A 17,960-nucleotide genomic window follows, 5' to 3' on the forward strand; every position below is an offset into this window, starting at 1 on the left:
GACCAGGGCCCATGGCAGCGCTTCCCCTGGTTAACCTGGCTCCTCTTCACAAGAGCCAGTGAGGGTCTGACACTTAGTAGGGTCTCTATGAACAGTTGGAGGAATTAGCGTCCCCATTTTACAGGGCGGAAACTGAGGCTCAGAGAGGAGTGGCTTGCCTCCCCCCACCTCAGGTATCATTAGGCGAGAAACACGGTGAAAGCAGGCCCAGGCCTCTGCACTCAGTAGGCACTTTGGTAACAGCTCCCGCACAGACTGAGGCCTGATGCCCTCCGCAGGGCACCTCGCGGGCCGGGAGGCCGGGGCGGGGCGGGGCGTATGTAAATAGCCTTCCAGGAGGCCTCGGATTGGCCGGAGCGGGCGGGGGCGGGGCGTATGTAAATAGTCCTCCAGGCGGCCGCGGAATGGCCGGAGCGGGCGGGGCGGGGCGTATGTAAATAGTCCGCCAGGAGGCCGCGGATTGGCCGGAGCGGGCGGGGCGGGGCGGGGCGCGGAGAGCTCAGGGCTGGCAGGTGTGCGGCGGGGAAGAGGCGCGGAGTTTGTCCGCTGGACCGGCCGCCCCGCCGCCCCGCTCCTTCGTGGCTCGTTCCGGGCGATGCCTTCGCTCGGGGCCTGGCTGGCCCTCGGCTGCCTGCGCTTGTGCCTGGGTAATCGGTGATGAGAGGAGGGGGCCGAGCCCCGGGAGGGCGGCAGCTGCGCCCTGGGGCGTGTCCTGCGCCGGGACCCTCCCGAGGAGTGGGGAGAGGAGCCAGGATGGACGGGGCGGGGGAGAGGGAACGGGAACGGCGGGCGCCTGCTCCTTGGCGGGCCCCGTGCCGCTCGGGGGCCCGGGATTAACCATAGCCAACCCTGATTTACAAGCTTCCTCTGCTGGGGCTCCCAGGGCCCAGGGGTGGGGGGAGTCCTGTGGTGGGTGCCGCGGAAGACAGACAGGGAGTGAGACTGTGGGGAGCAGAGAAGGCACTGGACTAGACTCGGGGGGCTGCCTGGATGGGGGATGGAGGGATGCTCCCGGTGAAGGCACAGCCCGGCCGCTCAGAGGGAGGGAGGTGGCATGGACTATCCTGGGAACCTCTCCATTGTCCACCCGAGGGGCTGAAGCTCGGGGTGAAGGGTGTGCTTAGAGGTGAGGCTGGAGACCCCGTGAAGCAAGGCCAGACCGTGGGGACCTCGCTGCCCCTCCAGAGGCGGGACTGCACTGAAGGCAGTGGGGCCAGGGAGGGCCTGGCAGCAGAGGACAGGGTCAGATGGGCACACCAGGGAGCAGGGGATGGGGAGGGCTTGTTACCAGGGCTCAGGTGAAGAAGGGGGGCTCCACGACTGGGCTGCTGGGGAGGGGTGCTTAGGGGGACAGTGGGGTTCTTGGCGACTGCAGGGCTGTGGAGGGAAAGAGGGGGCGGCGGTTTGGCTGGCCTGCCGGTGCCTGGCCAGGTGGCTGGGTGGGTTGTGTGTGTGTGTGTGTGTGTGTGTGTGGCTGGCTGGATGGGGTGTGTGTGTGTGTGTGTGTGTGTGGCTGGCTGGATGGTGTGTGTGTGTGTGTGTGTGTGTGTGTGGCTGGCTGGGTGGGGTGTGTGTGTGTGTGTGGCTGGCTGGGTGGGGTGTGTGTGTGTGTGTGGCTGGCTGGGTGGGGTGTGTGTGTGTGTGTGTGTGTGGCTGGCTGGATGGGGTGTGTGTGTGTGTGTGTGTGTGTGTGGCTGGCTGGGTGGTGTGCGTGTGTGTGTGTGTGTGTGCGTGTGTGTGGCTGGCTGGGTGGGGTGTGTGTGCGTGTGTGTGTGTGTGTGGCTGGCTGGGTGGGGTGTGTGTGTGTGTGTGTGTGTGGCTGGCTGGGTGGGGTGTGTGTGTGTGTGTGGCTGGCTGGGTGGGGTGTGTGTGTGTGTGTGTGTGTGTGTGGCTGGCTGGATGGGGTGTGTGTGTGTGTGTGTGTGTGTGGCTGGCTGGGTGGTGTGCGTGTGTGTGTGTGTGTGCGTGTGTGTGGCTGGCTGGGTGGGGTGTGTGTGCGTGTGTGTGTGTGTGTGTGGCTGGCTGGGTGGGGTGTGTGTGTGTGTGTGTGTGTGTGTGTGGCTGGCTGGGTGGGGTGTGTGTGTGTGTATGTGGCAGGCTGGGTGGGGTGTGTGTGTGTGTGTGTGTTAGGAGGACGCAGAGGGTGCCCGCGGTGTGGACAGTTCTGCGGGGTCAGGCCCTGTCCGCACTGCTTCCCCCAGGTGTGACCCTCCAGCCCCAGCTGGCCAGTGTCACCTTTGCCACCAACAACCCCACCCTGAGCACCGTGGCCCTGGAGAAACCGCTCTGCATGTTTGACAGCACGGAGGCCCTCAACGGCACCTACGAGATCTACCTCTACGTCCTGCTCGGCTCGGGTGAGGGCCCTGCTCCCCTCCGGCCACGGCCACAGCCACGCTGAACGGGCCTGACCTGTCCACGGGGAGGGGGGGCAGGTGGAGGGGTGCTCCCTCCCTGTGAGGAAACCACCCCCGCACCTCACCAGCCTGCACTGTGTCTGCCTGAGCCAGCGCGGGGCTGGGCCCTGAGGGACACCCTGTGTGGGGGGCGTTATGACAGCACCGGCCTCCGAGCACCCACCGCCTCATGAGGTGCCCGGCGCCCCGGAGAGCTGATATTTACGGCTGCCCTTGAGCAGCAGGGTTTGAGCTGCACGGATCCACTTAGATGCAGATTCTTTTCAGCAAATACTGTAACTGTGTTTTTTCTTACGACAGGTCCTTTCTCTTTCTGTATTATAAGAATACAATCTGGAACCCATATACATACACAAGAAGTGTTAACTGACTGTTGATGTTATTGATAAGGCCTCCCTCCACAGAAGGCTATTGGTTAAGTTTCGGGAGTCGAAAGGGATATGCAGATTCCCCCTGTGCCCGCCCCCCCCCCCCCCCCCATCGTTCAGGCGTCACATGTATTAGGTTGCCCATCACAGAGCAAAGAATGAAGGCTCCGAGGGGCCGAGGGACTCACCGGGGCCGCCGGAGCGGACGGCGAACCCAGGCTCTGGCCCTCAGGCCCAGCTCTCCCCAGGCGGCTCCAGGTCGGTGTTTCCCAGCGAACCTGCTGGCTCCGGTCCAGCCTTCCCCGGTCACGAAGGAAGCCAGTGACCACCTCTTACATTTCTAGCAACTAACCACTTACAGCACCTCACTCAGGTCATCAGCTTCACTTTTCCTGCGAACACTGATTGGCCGCCTGCCTGGGCCCGAGCTGTGGGCTGGCGGGCATTTCTCTCCCAGTTCCCAGGCCTCATCACCCGCTGGTCAGGGGGAGACGGAGGGCTGGTCAGGTCTGGCTGCTGCCCCTGAACCTGTGACCCTCCTTTTCCCTTCCACACCAGGCAGAATCCAGGGCTCTCGGCAAGGAAGCGACAGTGTCTGTCGGGTGGGAGGCTTACAGGCCTGTGCCGGGATGGGGTGCATGAGAGCTGCACACAGGGCCGGCACCTCCATTGCACAGGGAGCCCTGAGGGTGGGGACAGCCTGTGCGTGCCTGCGACCCGGGGCCCAGCACAGCGCTGGCTCAGAGGGTGCTCGGGGGGCGTTTGATGAATGACTGAGTGAGTGACTGAGCTGGGGTGGCCGGGACCTCACTCCCGGCACCACCCCCACAGCCAGCTCCAGGAACGCCTCTGTGCAGGACGGCGCCAACACCCCGCTCAGCTCCACGTTCCAGCAGACGGCAGGAGGGAGGACGGGCCCCTACAAGGCCGCGGTCTTTGAGCTGACCCCCTGCAGCGACCTGCCCAGCTTGGACGCCGTGGGGGATGTGGCCCGGGCCTCGGAGATCCTGAATGCGTACCTGATCAGGGTGGGCGACAATGGGACCTGCCTGTCGGACCCTAACTTCCAGGGCCTCTGCAACCCGCCCCTGTCGGCGGCCACGGAGTACAGGTGGGTGTGGGCACCTGCGCGAGCCAGCAGTTCTGTCCCAGCCCTGCCTGACTTGGGAAGACCCCGTGTGTGAGAGGCTACATGTCTGAAGAGCCTACTACGTGCCAAGGCCATCTCAGGTCCCATAAAGGGCTTCCGGGGTGTGCCGCTGGGCACAGGGCCCCGTGCTCAGAAGAGCCCCCACTTGGCTTGAAATTCTCAATTTTGCAACAAGGGTCCTGAATTTTCATTTTGCACAAGTTATGCACCTGGTCCCGGCCCATCACCCAGGTGGCAGTCACCCACACAACCCCCTGCACTTGACGGGGAAGGACATTGTGGTCCGGAGCAGGAGGGAGCCACCTGGTGGAAAGCTGGGGCCCAGCATGACCTGGAGGCCTGGCTGAAGCTTCGCCAGCTCCCAGCCCACCCTCTGCTTTTCCTGCCTCCTTCCCATGCACCTGGGTGTGGCCACCCCACCACAGTGGGTCCCTCAGCCATGCCCACAGGTGGGGGCTCAGCCCCGACCCATGGCCAGGGGGCTTACCTGGTGCCAAAGTCTGTCGTTACCATGGAGATGCCTAGGTTGGGGTCTCCGTACCTTCCAGGCTGCACGTGGGGGCCAGGCCATCACTTACCTGCCATCCTCTCCCCTCCCTTCCTTTGGCCCCAGTCACCAGGCAGGACAGCAGCCCTGTCTCCTCTGCCCCCCTCAGCCTCCCTCCCTGCTGACCTGGACCTCTCCCTCCTCCTGGATCGCAAAGCTCACCACCTGGGGACACATCTGTGTCCCAGCCTCTTCCAACCCTGGAGAAGTGGGGGTTAGAGATTTTAAGAGTCTTATTTTTGCTTCTTTACATGTTGAGCTAGAGGCTGTCAATTTCTTAGTTCTCAGAACATCCATCATTTTAAACTGACCTTCAGTCGGCTATGGGCATTTTGTACTGTAGCTCCTGATCTTCCTTTAGGATTCTAATGCTGGGTGGGGTTTTCTTCATGTAAAATGTAGGCCTTATCCCAGAGCCGTGGGCGTGGGAATGGATATTATTATTCAAGCCCCGTTTGTGGGACCAACGGCCAGGCTGGGAGCAGTGGGACGCAAAAGTGCAAGGAGGATGAAGGGACGAAGGGTCAACACTCATCAGATACACTACATGCGTCATGTATGCCATAGAGGAGCAGAGGGGCTCCCGGAGGGAGAGTCTGGAGGGGACCCCTGATGCTGAGGGCTGCCTGGAGGAGGTGGCACCTGAGCTCAGGAAAGGGTCCCGGCAGTGATATGCAGCAAAGGTGCTGATGCAAAGCCCGCACCGCCCTGTTGCCCAGAGCCCACCCGTGGCCGCCTGGATTGCCATCTAGAAGTCCCCGCTCTCTCCCCCACTCCAGCCACCCTAACCCCTCCCACCTCCAGGTGGCCGGGCTCACAGGATGGATGGAAGTCATCCAAGCTCCGTCACCTTTCAGGTTCAAGTATGTCCTCGTCAATATGTCCTCAGGCTTGGTGCAGGACCAGACCCTGTGGTCAGACCCCATCCGAACCAACCGGAGTGAGTGGTGGGAGTGGGCGGGGGCGGGCGGGAGTGGATGGTGGTGTGTGGGGGAGGTTCCTCAAGGGAACCTGGGAAAGCAGACTTGGGCTGTCACTCTGAAAATGCTCCCAGACACAGGCAGGCCATTGGGTGATGAGGAAAATGCATTTTAAAACAACTGAGTCTTCCCCTGGACACTGTTTGACACTGGCCAGAGCAGGGGGAGCCCTGGGCACCTGCTCCATCACCCAGGGCCCTCTGCTTCGCCTTTAATAGTTTGTAATCTGCATCCCACCCACCTCACCCGAAGGCTGCAGGCCTGTGTAACTGAAAGTTATGCACAAAGACAGTTAAAAGAGGGAGAGCCTGGCCAGTGTGGCTCAGCGGTTGAGCATCAACCTGTGAACCAGGAGGTCATGGTTCGATTCCCGTTCAGGGCACATGCCCGGGTTGCGGGCTCCAGCCCCAGTAGGGGGTGTGCAGGAGGCAGCCGATCCATGATTCTCTCTCATCACTGATGTTTCTCTCTCTCCCTCTCCTTTCCTCTCTGAAGTCAATAAAAAAATATTTTTAAAAAAGGAGGAAGAGACCAGACACACTCAAGAGGAAGTTGGGAATTGGGATGTGGGGACAAGCACCTCAAGGCAGGGGGAGACAGTCCCGGAACTGGGTCCCCCTCGTCCCTGGGACCTGCTGCCACCAGGGCTGGGAAGACGCTGTGCATCCTGGGAGGGCTGAGGGTGCAGCGTCTGGGGAGTCATGGGCCTGTGTCCTGCTAGTCACCCCGCACTTGGCGATCGACACCTGGCCCGGCCGGCGGAGCGGCGGCATGATCGTCATCACGTCCATCCTGGGCTCCCTGCCCTTCCTCCTGCTCCTGGGCTTTGCCGGCGCCATCGTCCTGAGCCTCGTGTGAGTACCCACAGCCGGAGGCAGGGCTCGGGACATGCGGACACGCCCCCCTGGGAGGGTCCTCTGAGGCAGGGGGAGCCCAGCAGGCAACGGAGCCGCCTTCCACCCTGGGCGGGGTGGGGCCTGGGAGGGGGGGCTGAGTCCTGGGGCTCCCAGGGTCAGGGTCAGCCTGGTGGGAGGGGTTTGCGGGCAGATGCCAGGTCTGACACCTACCAATGCACAAGCTTGGGCACGTATCCTATCTCCGGTGCCTGAGGATCCCCTTCCACAGAAGGCAGATACTAATAGATATTACCCTCCCTGGGGTTGGGAAGGTCACGTGAGAGGTTGTGAAGGTCACGTGAGAGGTTGTGAAAGTCACGTGAGAGGTTGGGAAGGTCACGTGAGAGGTTGTGAAGGTCACGTGAGAGGTTGTGAAGGTCACGTGAGAGGTTGTGAAAGTCACGTGAGAGGTTGTGAAGGTCACGTGAGAGGTTGTGAAAGTCACGTGAGAGGTTGTGAAGGTCATGTGAGAGGTTGTGAAGGTCACGTGAGAGGTTGTGAAAGTCACGTGAGATAATCCCTAGTCTTCAAGGAATCGCCCAGGAGCTGAACAAGTAGTGCATTTTGTTGTCATTGTAATTCATCCAACTGCAGTCCAGGTGGGGAAACTGAGGCCTGAGGGAGAAGGGTGGCCCAAGGTCCCACAGCCAGTCCACACAGGCGGGACCAGAGCCCAGTCTCCTGACTTCACTCCCAGCCCTGATGTGTGTCTGTCTGGGTCAGACTCAGCCTCCGGGGGACCTGCAGCAGCCATCGGGGCTGCCTGGTGGCAGACAGGCGTGCGCACAGCCCATTGTTCCTGGGAGGATTGAGCAGGGGGTGAATCAGGGCAGGAGCAGGTGCTGTGGGAACCGGAGTCGGCCAGGGCAGATCCTGCCTGTGTTGTAGGCAGGAAGGGCACCTGGTGTCTGACCATGGGGTCAGACCAGTCCTGGGTTCGGCAACTTCTGTACTCGGGCTCTGGCTAGGAACGAATTCAGAGCCAAGACCCAAACTGTAGGAGAACATCCCTCTATATAAAAGCCTAATATGCAAAGTGTCCCCTCGGGAGGTCAACCCTCGACCGGGAGACCGGGAGTCCCGGAGTCCGGGAGTTTGCTTGCTCGCTATGATGTGTGCTGACCACCAGGGGGCGGTGTGGAACAATGAAAGGCCCCGGCTGGCAGTCAGCAGCCGCTAGGGACCCTACCCATGTACAAATTTTGTGCACTGGGCCTCTAGTCCTATATAATAAAGGGGTGATACGCAAATTGACTGTCACACCCTCACACAAGATGGCCACCCCCATATGGTCACACGATGGCTGGCAGGGGAGGGCAGTTGGGTGCGACCGGGCCGGCAGGGGAGGGCAGTTGGGGGCGACCGGGCCGGCAGGGGAGGGCAGCTGGGGGCGACTGGGCCGGCAGGGGAGGGCAGTTGGGGGCGACCGGGCCGGCAGGGGAGCAGTTAGGCATCAATCAGGCTGGGAGGGGAGTGGTTAGGGGGCAATCAGGCAGGCAGGCAGGCAGGCAGGCGAGCGGTTGGGAGCCAGCAGTCCCGGATAGTGAGAGGGATGTCCGACTGCCCATTTAGGCCCAATCCCACCGGGGGTCTAGGTCCCCACTGACTGACTGGCCGGCACCCGGGCAGGGTCATTAGTCAGTACAGCTGGTCCTGAGGCAGCCAGGGTGTCACTTGTCTGGTTTTGCTGCTTTTGCAGCTGAGGCCCAGATGTTATCTCTAGGGAGGAAAGGTCAGGTGGTCTAAACCATGTGACCCATGATATGATTCGGGAGAAAAAGTCACCCTGGGGGTGAGGTCCCACCTTACAGTGTCACTGGGGCTTTCCAACCTGGTGACCTCTGTACCTGACCCATCGTCCTTGCTCTGCTCCCGTCTGTCGGGCTGCCCAGCACACCTGGCGCACCAGGCGGGGCTCCTGGGGGAAGGAGCAGCAGGAGCCCTCTCTCCTCAGGACAGGGGTGGATGGAGGTCACACGCAGGTGCTGCTCAGAGCGAGGGAGCCTCAGGGCTGTGGAGGTCCAGAGGGTGCCTGTCCGGGGGGAGTGGGCAGCAGGTGGGACAGCTCCCTGGAGAAGGTGAAATAGTGGGGCAGGTGGAAACCAGCCAGGCAGGAAAAGATGTGGGAAGGTCCAGAGTGGGGATGGGGCTGTGAACTTGAAAATCAAGTTGCCTTCTGACATTTAAATGAATAAGAACACAGCCCTAGCCGGTTTGGCTCAGTGCGGACTGAAGGGTCCTGGGTTTGATTCCCGGTCAGGGTTGCAGGCTTGATCCCCAGGAAGGGGCGTGCAGGAGGCAGCTGACCAATGATTCTCTCTCATTGTTGATGTTTCTCTCTCTCTCCCTCTCTAAGATCAATAAAAATATATTTTAAAAAATTAATTAATGAAAACACAAATAATAGATGAGATTAGCCTGGGAGCAGTCAGGACGTGGTGATGCCCCTCCCTCCCTTGGGGCGACGCCCTAATCTGGCCCCAAGGCCCTGTTACGACTTTAGCCTGATTCTTCCCTTTGTCCCTGCTATCATCTCTGGCTCCAGCTGCACAGAGCTTGTCACCTTTGCCCCAGACCCCCAGCCATTCCTATCATTGCCCGAAATGCCTTTCTGTACCCTCACTCTTCTCCTTTAGGACCAGGTGAACTGCCGCCTCCTCCAGGAAGCCCCCCTGTGGCTCCCACCCGGAGTTGTCCATTCTGTGTGGTCATTGCTGTGGTCTGTCTCCCTGTACAACCCTAGCTCTTTAGGGACAGGGGCAATGGCCTCCAGTGTCCAGCTCAAGATAAAACCTGTAGGCTGTTCATTTAGTTCCAAAAGGGTGACCCTTTCCTTATCCCAGGACGTGGCCCACAGTGAGTGCTCAGGAGAGACTGGTCGACTGAACGAACACATAAGACGTAAGACGGCATCTGTGAAAGCAATGTCTCAGCAGGAAGGCCCCTGAGCAGCTCACGGGGTTCGGGCTGGCTCTGCACCCCTCACCCTGGCTCTCTCCATCCTCTCCATCAGGGACATGGGCGGTTCTGACGGGGAAATCACACACGACTCCCAGATCACACAGGAGGCCGCCCCCAAGCCCCTGGGCACCTTGGAGCCTTCATACGCCGCTGTGAACCGGGGGCTGCAGCTGGACAGGGCCGAGGTGTATGGCGGCAAGCTCCCGGACTGAGCCCCGAGGGTCCTGCACGGTGGCCTCAGGCTCCGCGCAGCCGGGGTCACCCCTGGCCCCACCCACGGCGGAGCAGGGCCAGGAGTCCAACTGCAGGAGCAATTTTGGTAAATTCTGCCCAAGAATTTGAGTTCAATAAATATTTACAGAAAGAGTGAGCCGATCAATGAATGAATGCACATGTATTGTGTATTGAGTGCGTGGATTGTGTCTCTCGAGGGCGTGGCCGGGGGACTGATTTTCACTCAAAGCCAGGGTGGCGAGGGCGGAGTCGGGGCTGTGGGAACGTGGCCGTCCACCCTTGCCTGTGAGAGGAAGGCCAGCCCCTCTGGGACCGCCGTTAGGGCCCGTGAGCGGGCTGTGTGCGCAGCCATTGGATGTTGTTTGGGTTTGCTGGCTGCGAGGTACTGGAACCCTGGAACCGAAATGAGTCCTGGGTGCAGCCCTGCTGGTAACTCACCTTGTTACCTCCGCACTCATCTCTTTCTCTCTGGACTCAGTGTCCTCATCTGTGAAATGGGCTGATGTAACCTGTGAACTTCAAGGCCATGCAAGCCTGGGCTCCTTCACAGCTTTCCGGTCCCAGTGGGAGGACAGCAGAGGCTGCAGGACACAGAGGAGGGTGTCAAGGTCACTCGGGGTGAAGAGTCTCTCCAGTCCCGGGTCTCTGCTCAGATGATTCAATTCTGTCTTCTGAGCCAGGTAGCAGGCCCGCTTCCCGTCGTGGAAGGAGAAGAGGTTTGTCAGAGCGGGTGGTTAGAGCAGGAGCACAGCCCAGCAGGCTGACGGGTGCTCTGGGGGGGGGATGCGGGGTGCTGCGGGTGCACACACGCACAAGAGGGACCCCCAAGCTGCAAAGGCAGGCAGCAGAGGCCGGGAGAAGGAGCCTGGGGGCTGGGAGGGGCCTGGAGAAGCCAAAGGAGCTGTGGGTCAGTCCGGGTGGTGGGAGCCACAGGAGCCACGGGAGCGCGTCCCTGGGCCCGGGAGCAGGAGGTAGGAGTGGTGGGTGCTGTACCCAGGCCACCTACTGGCTCCTCCAGACCGTCCCGTAGGCCCAGGAGGCTGGCCTGGGCACTGACACTCCCTTCCCATCCCAGGCCCCTCCCCAGAGCCCCCCCAGCTCTCCCTGAGACCCCGCAGCAGAGGGAGGCGGCGCTTCTCCAAGTCGGTCCTGGTTAAACACGCATGCGAGCTTGCCTTCTGCTTACAGCATGCCCGTGCTCGTTTATTTTTTAAATGGAGGTGAGAGTCGCAGGACATACAATTACCCATTTAAAGTGAACAATTCGGTGGCATTTAGCACATTCTCAATGCTGTGTAGCTGCCATCGCTGCCTAGTGCCAGAACCGATTCCTCGCTGAAACCGGTTTGGCTCAGTGGATAGAGCGTCGGCCTGCGGACTGAAAGGTCCCAGGTTCGTTTCCGGGCAAGGGCATGTACCTGGGTTGTGGGCACATCCCCAGTGGGAGATGTGCAGGAGGCAGCTGATCGATGTTTCTCTCTCATCGATGTTTCTAACTCTCCATCCCTCTCCCCTCCTCTCTGTAAAAAGTCAATAAAATATATTAACAAAAAACCCAAAAACCGATTCCTCACTCCTGGCAGTTCCTCCCCTTTTCCTCCCCCATCAATGGAACCCTGTATGTCAACTCTCATTATTACTATTTTTTAGCCTCCTCTGAGGATGTTTTTCTATTGGTTTTTAGAGAGAGTGGAAGGGAGGGGGGAGAGAGAAACATTGATGTGAGAGAGACACTTGGGTTCTTTGCCTCCCACATTCGCCCTGGGGCTGGGGCCTGAAACCCACTTACATGCCCTTGATCAGGAGTTGAACCTGGGACCTTTCTGTCGGGCCAGTGCTCTAACCATTGAGCACATGGGCCAGGCTCACCCCTCATTATTGTTCCTCCTGGATCACAGCGCCCTCACCCTGCTCTCAGCTGTCATTGTCTAAAGCAGTCTCTAGACCAGAGGTTCCCACTGGGACACACACCACAGGGGGGCAGTTTGATTTTTAAGGGGGCAATTCGAGAATGAGTGATTTTTTTGCATTTCTTATGGTTCTAGGGGCCTCATATACAGCATATAAATACATATCGTGATGTATTTCTGCATTTCAGTTCTCTATTATATGTTTTGAAATTTTATTTGCTATTTTTTCACATCACTTCATATTATTATTATTTTTTAACAATTTCTTATTTTTTTAAAATAATTTCTTAGTGAAATGCCCTTTTGTTCTTTCATTTTTCTCTTTCATGGATCCATGTTCTTTGGAAGCCTGTTTAGACCAAGTGAATGGCCTTTCAGGCTTCCTCCACGTGCATAGGAGTCACTTTTTGAATAATAAGAATTCTAGGTCGCAGGGAGGGAGCATCAGGATGTTAGAGATGCTTGGGTGGGGCGTGGCCAAAACGAGGCTGGAACCACTGGTCTATGTCAGTGGTCGGCAAACTCATTAGTCACCAGAACCAAATATCAACAGGACAACGACTGAAATTTCTTTTGCGAGCCAAATTTTTTAAACTTAAACTCTATAGGTAGGCACATTGTTATTAACTTAATTAGGGTGCTCCTAACCTGACCTTTGCTAAAAACGTCCTCAATCTGATTGAGGTACGTTTGCTGAGGTCGACCCCTTCCAACCCTCCCATCCACACTCGTCTGTATACTTGTTTCATCTCCTTTCGTCCATCCTCTCTATATGTCCAAACCATCTCACATACCTTTCTCAATCCTCGACGTTCCCTAAAATTAACTTAATAAACTTTACTTAAAGTTTTAAGTCTTAGTTAAACGATAGGTACATTGAATAAAACTTGATATCATACTTAATAACGATATTATTTATTGATAAAATTAAATTCCTTACAATTTACCTTACCATATCCATAAAATTAAATCATGACAATGACTGACACACACTAATGTGAACAATGGCCTTGCATCTCCTTGGAAAGTTTGGGCAAGTCAGGTTTGTATGTTGTTGCCCGCACGTGGTATTTTGTGGAAGAGCCACAGTCAAGGGGCCAAAGAGCCGCATGTGGCTCGAGAGCCGTGGTTTGCCGACCACTGGTCTAGACTGACTGGAGGGCAGGTTAAAGGTCGGATCCTTTTCTGTGATACCTCCCCCTGCCCCCAGCTCAGCACGTGCCATTAGAGGGCAGCACACCAGCCAGGCCTTCCCTCGCTCCCTGGCTGGCAGGGCCTGGGCCTGGCGAGATCCCTCAGGGGTGCGACACAGAGAAGGCAGAGCTCAGAGCCCTTCAGCCTCGGGCCTGGCAATGGGGACCCGAAGGCAGGAAGAACTCACGGGGAAGCCCGCTCTCACCCCAGCTCCCTGGGTGACCCCCTGACCCTGGCATCTGTTGGCCTCCTCAGTCCCAGAACCTCGCTGCCACCGAGATTCAGTGTCCCCTAACCCACCCCGCCGGCTGCAGACCAGCAGCCCCTCCCCCAACCGCTGGTCCCTGTCACTGTGGCTGCCACCCAGAGGGGCGTCGGGAGAGGCGGCACCTGTCGTCCTCAGTGGGCGACTGGATCCTGGGCAGGGGTGGGGTGGGCAGGGGTGCGGTGGGGGGGTAGGATGGGGCGGGGGGGCGGGGGGAGGAAGTGGGGGCAAAGCCTTTGCCGACTTCCAAGCAGCGGTATCCAGCCTTCGCAGAGGGAGCCCAGCTGGCAGGCGGGCGGGTGGAGGTGCTGGGCTGGCCTCGGAGGCGTCTAATTATAACGCCCACAGGAGCCCTCTCTGCAGCTCCGGCCCAGGTGCCGAGGGACGCCTCCTCGCCGTGGCTGAGAGGGTGCCCTTCGGAGCTGGGCGCTCCCCCGCCACCCAGATGCCGCTCCCTTCCTCCCACGGCAGCCCCCGCGGCTCTTCTCCTCCGTCGCCAGGCTGTGTGACTTGGGGCAAGGAGGTCACCTCTCTGGGCTCCCCTGGCCTCATGGGGCCGCTTCCCGTTTGGGGTTATTCCAAATAGAGCTGCTGTGAACAGCCCATCTCCCTGTGGGCACTGCTTTCACTTCTCTTTAAAAAAAAAATTTTTTTTTTTAAAGGGTACGGTCTTTCTTTTTTTTAAAAAATATATTTTATTGATTTTTTACAGAGAGGAAGGGAGAGAGATAGAGAGTTAGAAACATGGATGAGAGAGAAACATTGATCAGCTGCCTCCTGCACATCTCCTACTGGGGATATGCCCGCAACCCAGGTACATGCCCTTGACCGGAATCGAACCTGGGACCTTTCAGTCCACAGGCCGACGCTCTATCCACTGAGCCAAACCGGTTTCTGCTAAAAAAAAAATGTTTTTATTGATTTTTTAGAGAGGAAGGAAGAGGGATAGAGATAGCAACATCGATGAAAGAGAAGCATCATGGATCGGCTGCCTCCTGCACACCCCCTACTGGGGATGGAGCCCACAACCCAGGCACGTGCCCTGACGAGGAATGGAACCAGTGGCCTTGGTTCATGGGTCGACGCCCAACCACTGAGCCACACCAGCCAAGCTGCTTTCACTTCTCCTGGGTAAATACCCAGGTGTGGGATGACTTGGTCGTATGGTATGTGTATGACTCATTTTAATTTTATTTCGACAGAAACATCCAGGTGAGAGTGAAACACTGATCGGCTGCCTCCTACCTCCCCGCCCCCTTATCCCCCCACCCCCCTGCCAGGTATCAGTCCACAACCAAATTGAACTGGTGACCGGCCTCTTGGTGCATGGGATGATGTCCAGACGAGCCAGGGCGGCTGGCTCTTTTTTTAATTTTTTTTTATTAAATACCCATTGGTTTTTAGTGAGTGAAAGAAAGAGGGAAAGACAGAGAGAAACATCGATGTGAGAGAGAGACATCGATGGGTTGCCTCCTGCAGGAGCCCGGACCAGGTCCCAGGCAGGGGAGGAGCCTGCAACCGAGGTACGTGCCCTTGACCGAAATCGAACCTGGGACCCTTCGGTCTGCAAGCCGACACTCTATCCACTGAGCCAAACGGGCCAGGGCCTGACTCATTTTTTAAAAAAACTGCCAAATTGTTTCTCAACGTGATTGTATCATTAAAAACAACAACTTGGTTTTGAAGCGATCATCGATTCCAAGGAAACTGCAGAAAATGTGCGGGAGGTTGGCGTAGCCTTCGCCCAGCCTCCTCTCCGCTAACAGCTCCTGTAACGGCGCCTCGCTGCCGCGCAGCCGGGAGCCAGCGCTTCCTCGCTCCGCTCACAAACACGCCGTGTGTTTCTGTGCAATCTTCTCGCCGCTGTAGGTTGTGCCATCACCACCGGCAGGTACAGGACTGACCCTTCACCACAGGCTCGATGCCACACCAGCCCCTTCCCCATCCCCTCCTCCCCCACCCCTCCGCCCCGGCCATCACGGATCTGCTCTCCATCTCTATAATTTCGTTATTTCAACATGTTACAGGAATGAGATCATACAGTCCTTATTCGCATCCATGTATCTGCACAGCTTCCTTCAGCGCCGCTCTGAGCGCTGCCCGCGTCAGTCGTCCTTCCTTTCCATGGGTGAGTGGGGTTCCATGACAGAAGCGCCCCACACTTTCCCCAGCTCCGAGAGACAGCCGGGTGTTCCCAGCTTTTGGCGACTGTGACTGCAGCGCCTGTGAACAGCTGTGTAAGGTTTGCGCATGAACACAGCGTCCATTGTCCCGGGATAATCACCCAGTGCGATTGCTGGCTCGCACCGTGAGCTTGTTTACTTTGAAGGGAAATTGCCCAACTGTTTCCTGGCTGGAAATCATTTACAATCCTACCAGCGACCTGCGGGCGGGCCAGCTTCACCAGCGGCACCCTCACCAGCACTTGGTGTTTGGTTCCAGTCCCTCTGATGGGGGGGTGGACCGCTCCACGTTCCCCCCGCCCCCACCCCGCGGTCTGCGGGAGCTCAGCTCGTCCCGTCCAGGCAGGGCTGGGATGGCCATTGGGTGGTGTGCGCTGGTCACCTCACTGGGCCTCTGATGTGCGTAGCCTCACTGTATACTCATGTTGAGCATGTTCTCGGGCCCTTATTTGCCACCCATGTCTTCTTTGATGAATATTGTGTTCGAATATTTTGGCCAGTTTCTTAAAAATTGGGTAGCCTGTCGTATTACCCAGTTATGACTTTGCAAACATCTCCCAGTCTGTGTCTTGCCCTTTTACTTCCAAAGGTGTCCGTCTCTCACCCAACTTTCTCTTTGCGGCCTCATCACGCCCAACACACGTGTGTCCTCTCAGCTTCCCCATCCACACTGACAGCTGCTAGCACAGTGGGTGCTCCTGCCCGACCCCGGGCCTTAGCAAGGCTGGGTGGGGTGGGGTGGGGGTAGGCGGATGTGGATTGGTGAGTGGAGACCTCAGAGCAGCCTGTTGCAGACGAGGAGGGCTGAGCTGGAGTGCGGGTGGGGCTGGGGTGGGCTGGGGTGCGGGCCGACCCAAGATTGGAGAAGGGGGGCCAGACAGACCTTTCCAAGGGGCACAGGTTAGGCTGCCCTCCTCCCTTCTCAGGCCAGCAAAGCCTTGGGCTACCCCATGCAGCCACCTGCTGCCCAGCGCCCGCCTCACAGCCCTTTCAGCCACCCGCCTAGCCCAGTGATGGCGAACCTATGACACGTGTGTCAGAGGTGACACGCAAACTCATTTTTTTGGTTGATTTTTCTTTGTTGAATGGCATTTAAATATATAAAATAAATATCAAAAATATAAATCTTTGTTTTACTATGGTTGCAAAGATAAAAAAAATTTCTATATGTGACACGGCACCAGAGTGAAGTCAGGGTTTTTCAAAATGCTGACACGCCGAGCTCAAAAGGTTCGCCATCACTGGCCTAGCCCCTGGGGCAACAGAAACGTGATATGGGATGTGTGTTTGTGTGTGAGTGTATGTGTGTGTCCAACAGGCTTAATTAACCCCCTTCCATTAGCATGTCTGCAGCATGTGTGTGTGTAAGGGGATGTGTGCACCGTGTGAGGCTGCGTGGTGTGTTGTGTGTGGCGGGTGTGGTCCAGGGCACAGGGCAGGGCGTCTGTGTGTTGGGAGGTGGAAGGAAGGCTTGTCAGCTGGTCCTCTTTGGAGCAGCCCTCCTGGGGCCGCCTGTGACTCTGTCCCTTCTCTCTTTTCTGACAACGTAAAGCCCCTTCCGGAGCCACACAGCCCCTGCCAGCAATTCCAATGCCACTTTCCAGCCTGGCCCAGTAACGGTCAATCCTCTCTGTTCTTCAGTCCGTCCAAGGGGGACAGTAATACCTATGCATGTGGTGAGTGTGAGGAGGAAGCTACATGAAGAGTTTAGCACATAGTAGGTGCCCAGTAAGCACACACACAGACACACACAAGCATGTCCTTACACACACACACACACACACACACACACGTGTCCCTGGACAGCACACATGTTCACTCCTCTGTTCATTCAGTACACTGAGCAAGAGGCGCTCAAGCCAGCTGGATGGGGGCGGGGACGCCGACACCTACACCCTAGCATTCAGCAGCGTGTGACACACCCCCAGGCCAGTGCCCGGCCGCCGGCCCCTTATCTCCTCTGAGAATGCTCAAGGCGGCCAGGTGGCAGAGCCTCTCTCTCAGTAACTTTCCACAACCTGAGAGGAGCTTCGTCTCACTGGGACACGGGGGAGGGGCATTGTCCCTAGGGCGCCCCTTCTGCTGGCCTTGTCCTCCGTGGGCTGAGTTTTCGGGTGGAGGGGTGAGCCTTCCAGCCTGTGCTGGGGCTGAACTGATTAACCTCCAGCTCCACCACCTGGGATGTCCCGCCCAGGGCCCCAGTGCACCTTGGCCTGGCCTCTGCCGGCACCTACCCCACAGGGCCATGCTTTCCGAGGTCCCTGCTGGGCCATGTCCCCTGCCGGTCTGGGTGCCGGCACTCAGCACGGGGCGGGTGATCATGAACTAAACTGTATTGCGTTTCAATCCTGCGTCCAGGGCACGGCGAGCTGTATGCAGTGGTGGTTAAGTGTGGGGGCTGGGCATGGCACTGCCTGGGCAGCCTGGCAGGGCCTGTCTCCTCCTGTCAAGTTAGAATAAGGATGGCACCTTCCTCAGAGGGTTGTTCCCAGGACTAAATGAAGGAACACGTGCCAAGTGCAAAGGGAAGAGCCTGGCCCCACACAGGAAGCCCTGTTCTGCCTTGTGCACTCCGGAGCCACTGGCCCCCTCAGTGTCCTGGGCTCCAGGCCCCCCAAAGTTTACAGGCTGCTGAAACTGCCCAGCACAGCTCCCCTCACAAATGGGGGGCGTCCGTGTGAGCTGGGAGATGTTAACAGCCAATTTATAAACGGGGCCGGGATACATGTGCTCAGGAGAGAGGAAACAACCCCGAGCTCTGCTGGCTGGGGCGGGCCAGGGCAGGAGGGCGGCCCAGGAACGCTGGGCAGAGGAAGTGGCTTTTGATCCTGAACAGGAAGGGCTGTTCCAGTGGC

At 58.1% G+C, this 17,960-nt stretch overlaps 1 protein-coding gene across 1 annotated transcript; it reads left to right on the plus strand.

Moving 5' to 3' along the window:
* Positions 1 to 595: 595 nt before the first annotated feature.
* Positions 596 to 9,531, plus strand: UPK3A (uroplakin 3A; the record flags this gene model as incomplete). The annotated part of the gene is made up of 6 exons (XM_081085217.1): positions 596 to 647; positions 2,202 to 2,357; positions 3,617 to 3,896; positions 5,340 to 5,422; positions 6,184 to 6,316; positions 9,372 to 9,531. The coding sequence occupies 6 exons, from the start codon at positions 596 to 598 to the stop codon at positions 9,529 to 9,531; spliced, it is 864 nt and encodes a 287-aa protein (XP_080941343.1).
* Between the last annotated feature and the right edge of the window lie 8,429 nt (positions 9,532 to 17,960).

This window comes from Myotis nattereri, assembly GCF_964212035.1.
Source record: "Myotis nattereri genome assembly, chromosome: 2".
Taxonomy (NCBI): Eukaryota; Metazoa; Chordata; class Mammalia; order Chiroptera; family Vespertilionidae; genus Myotis; species Myotis nattereri.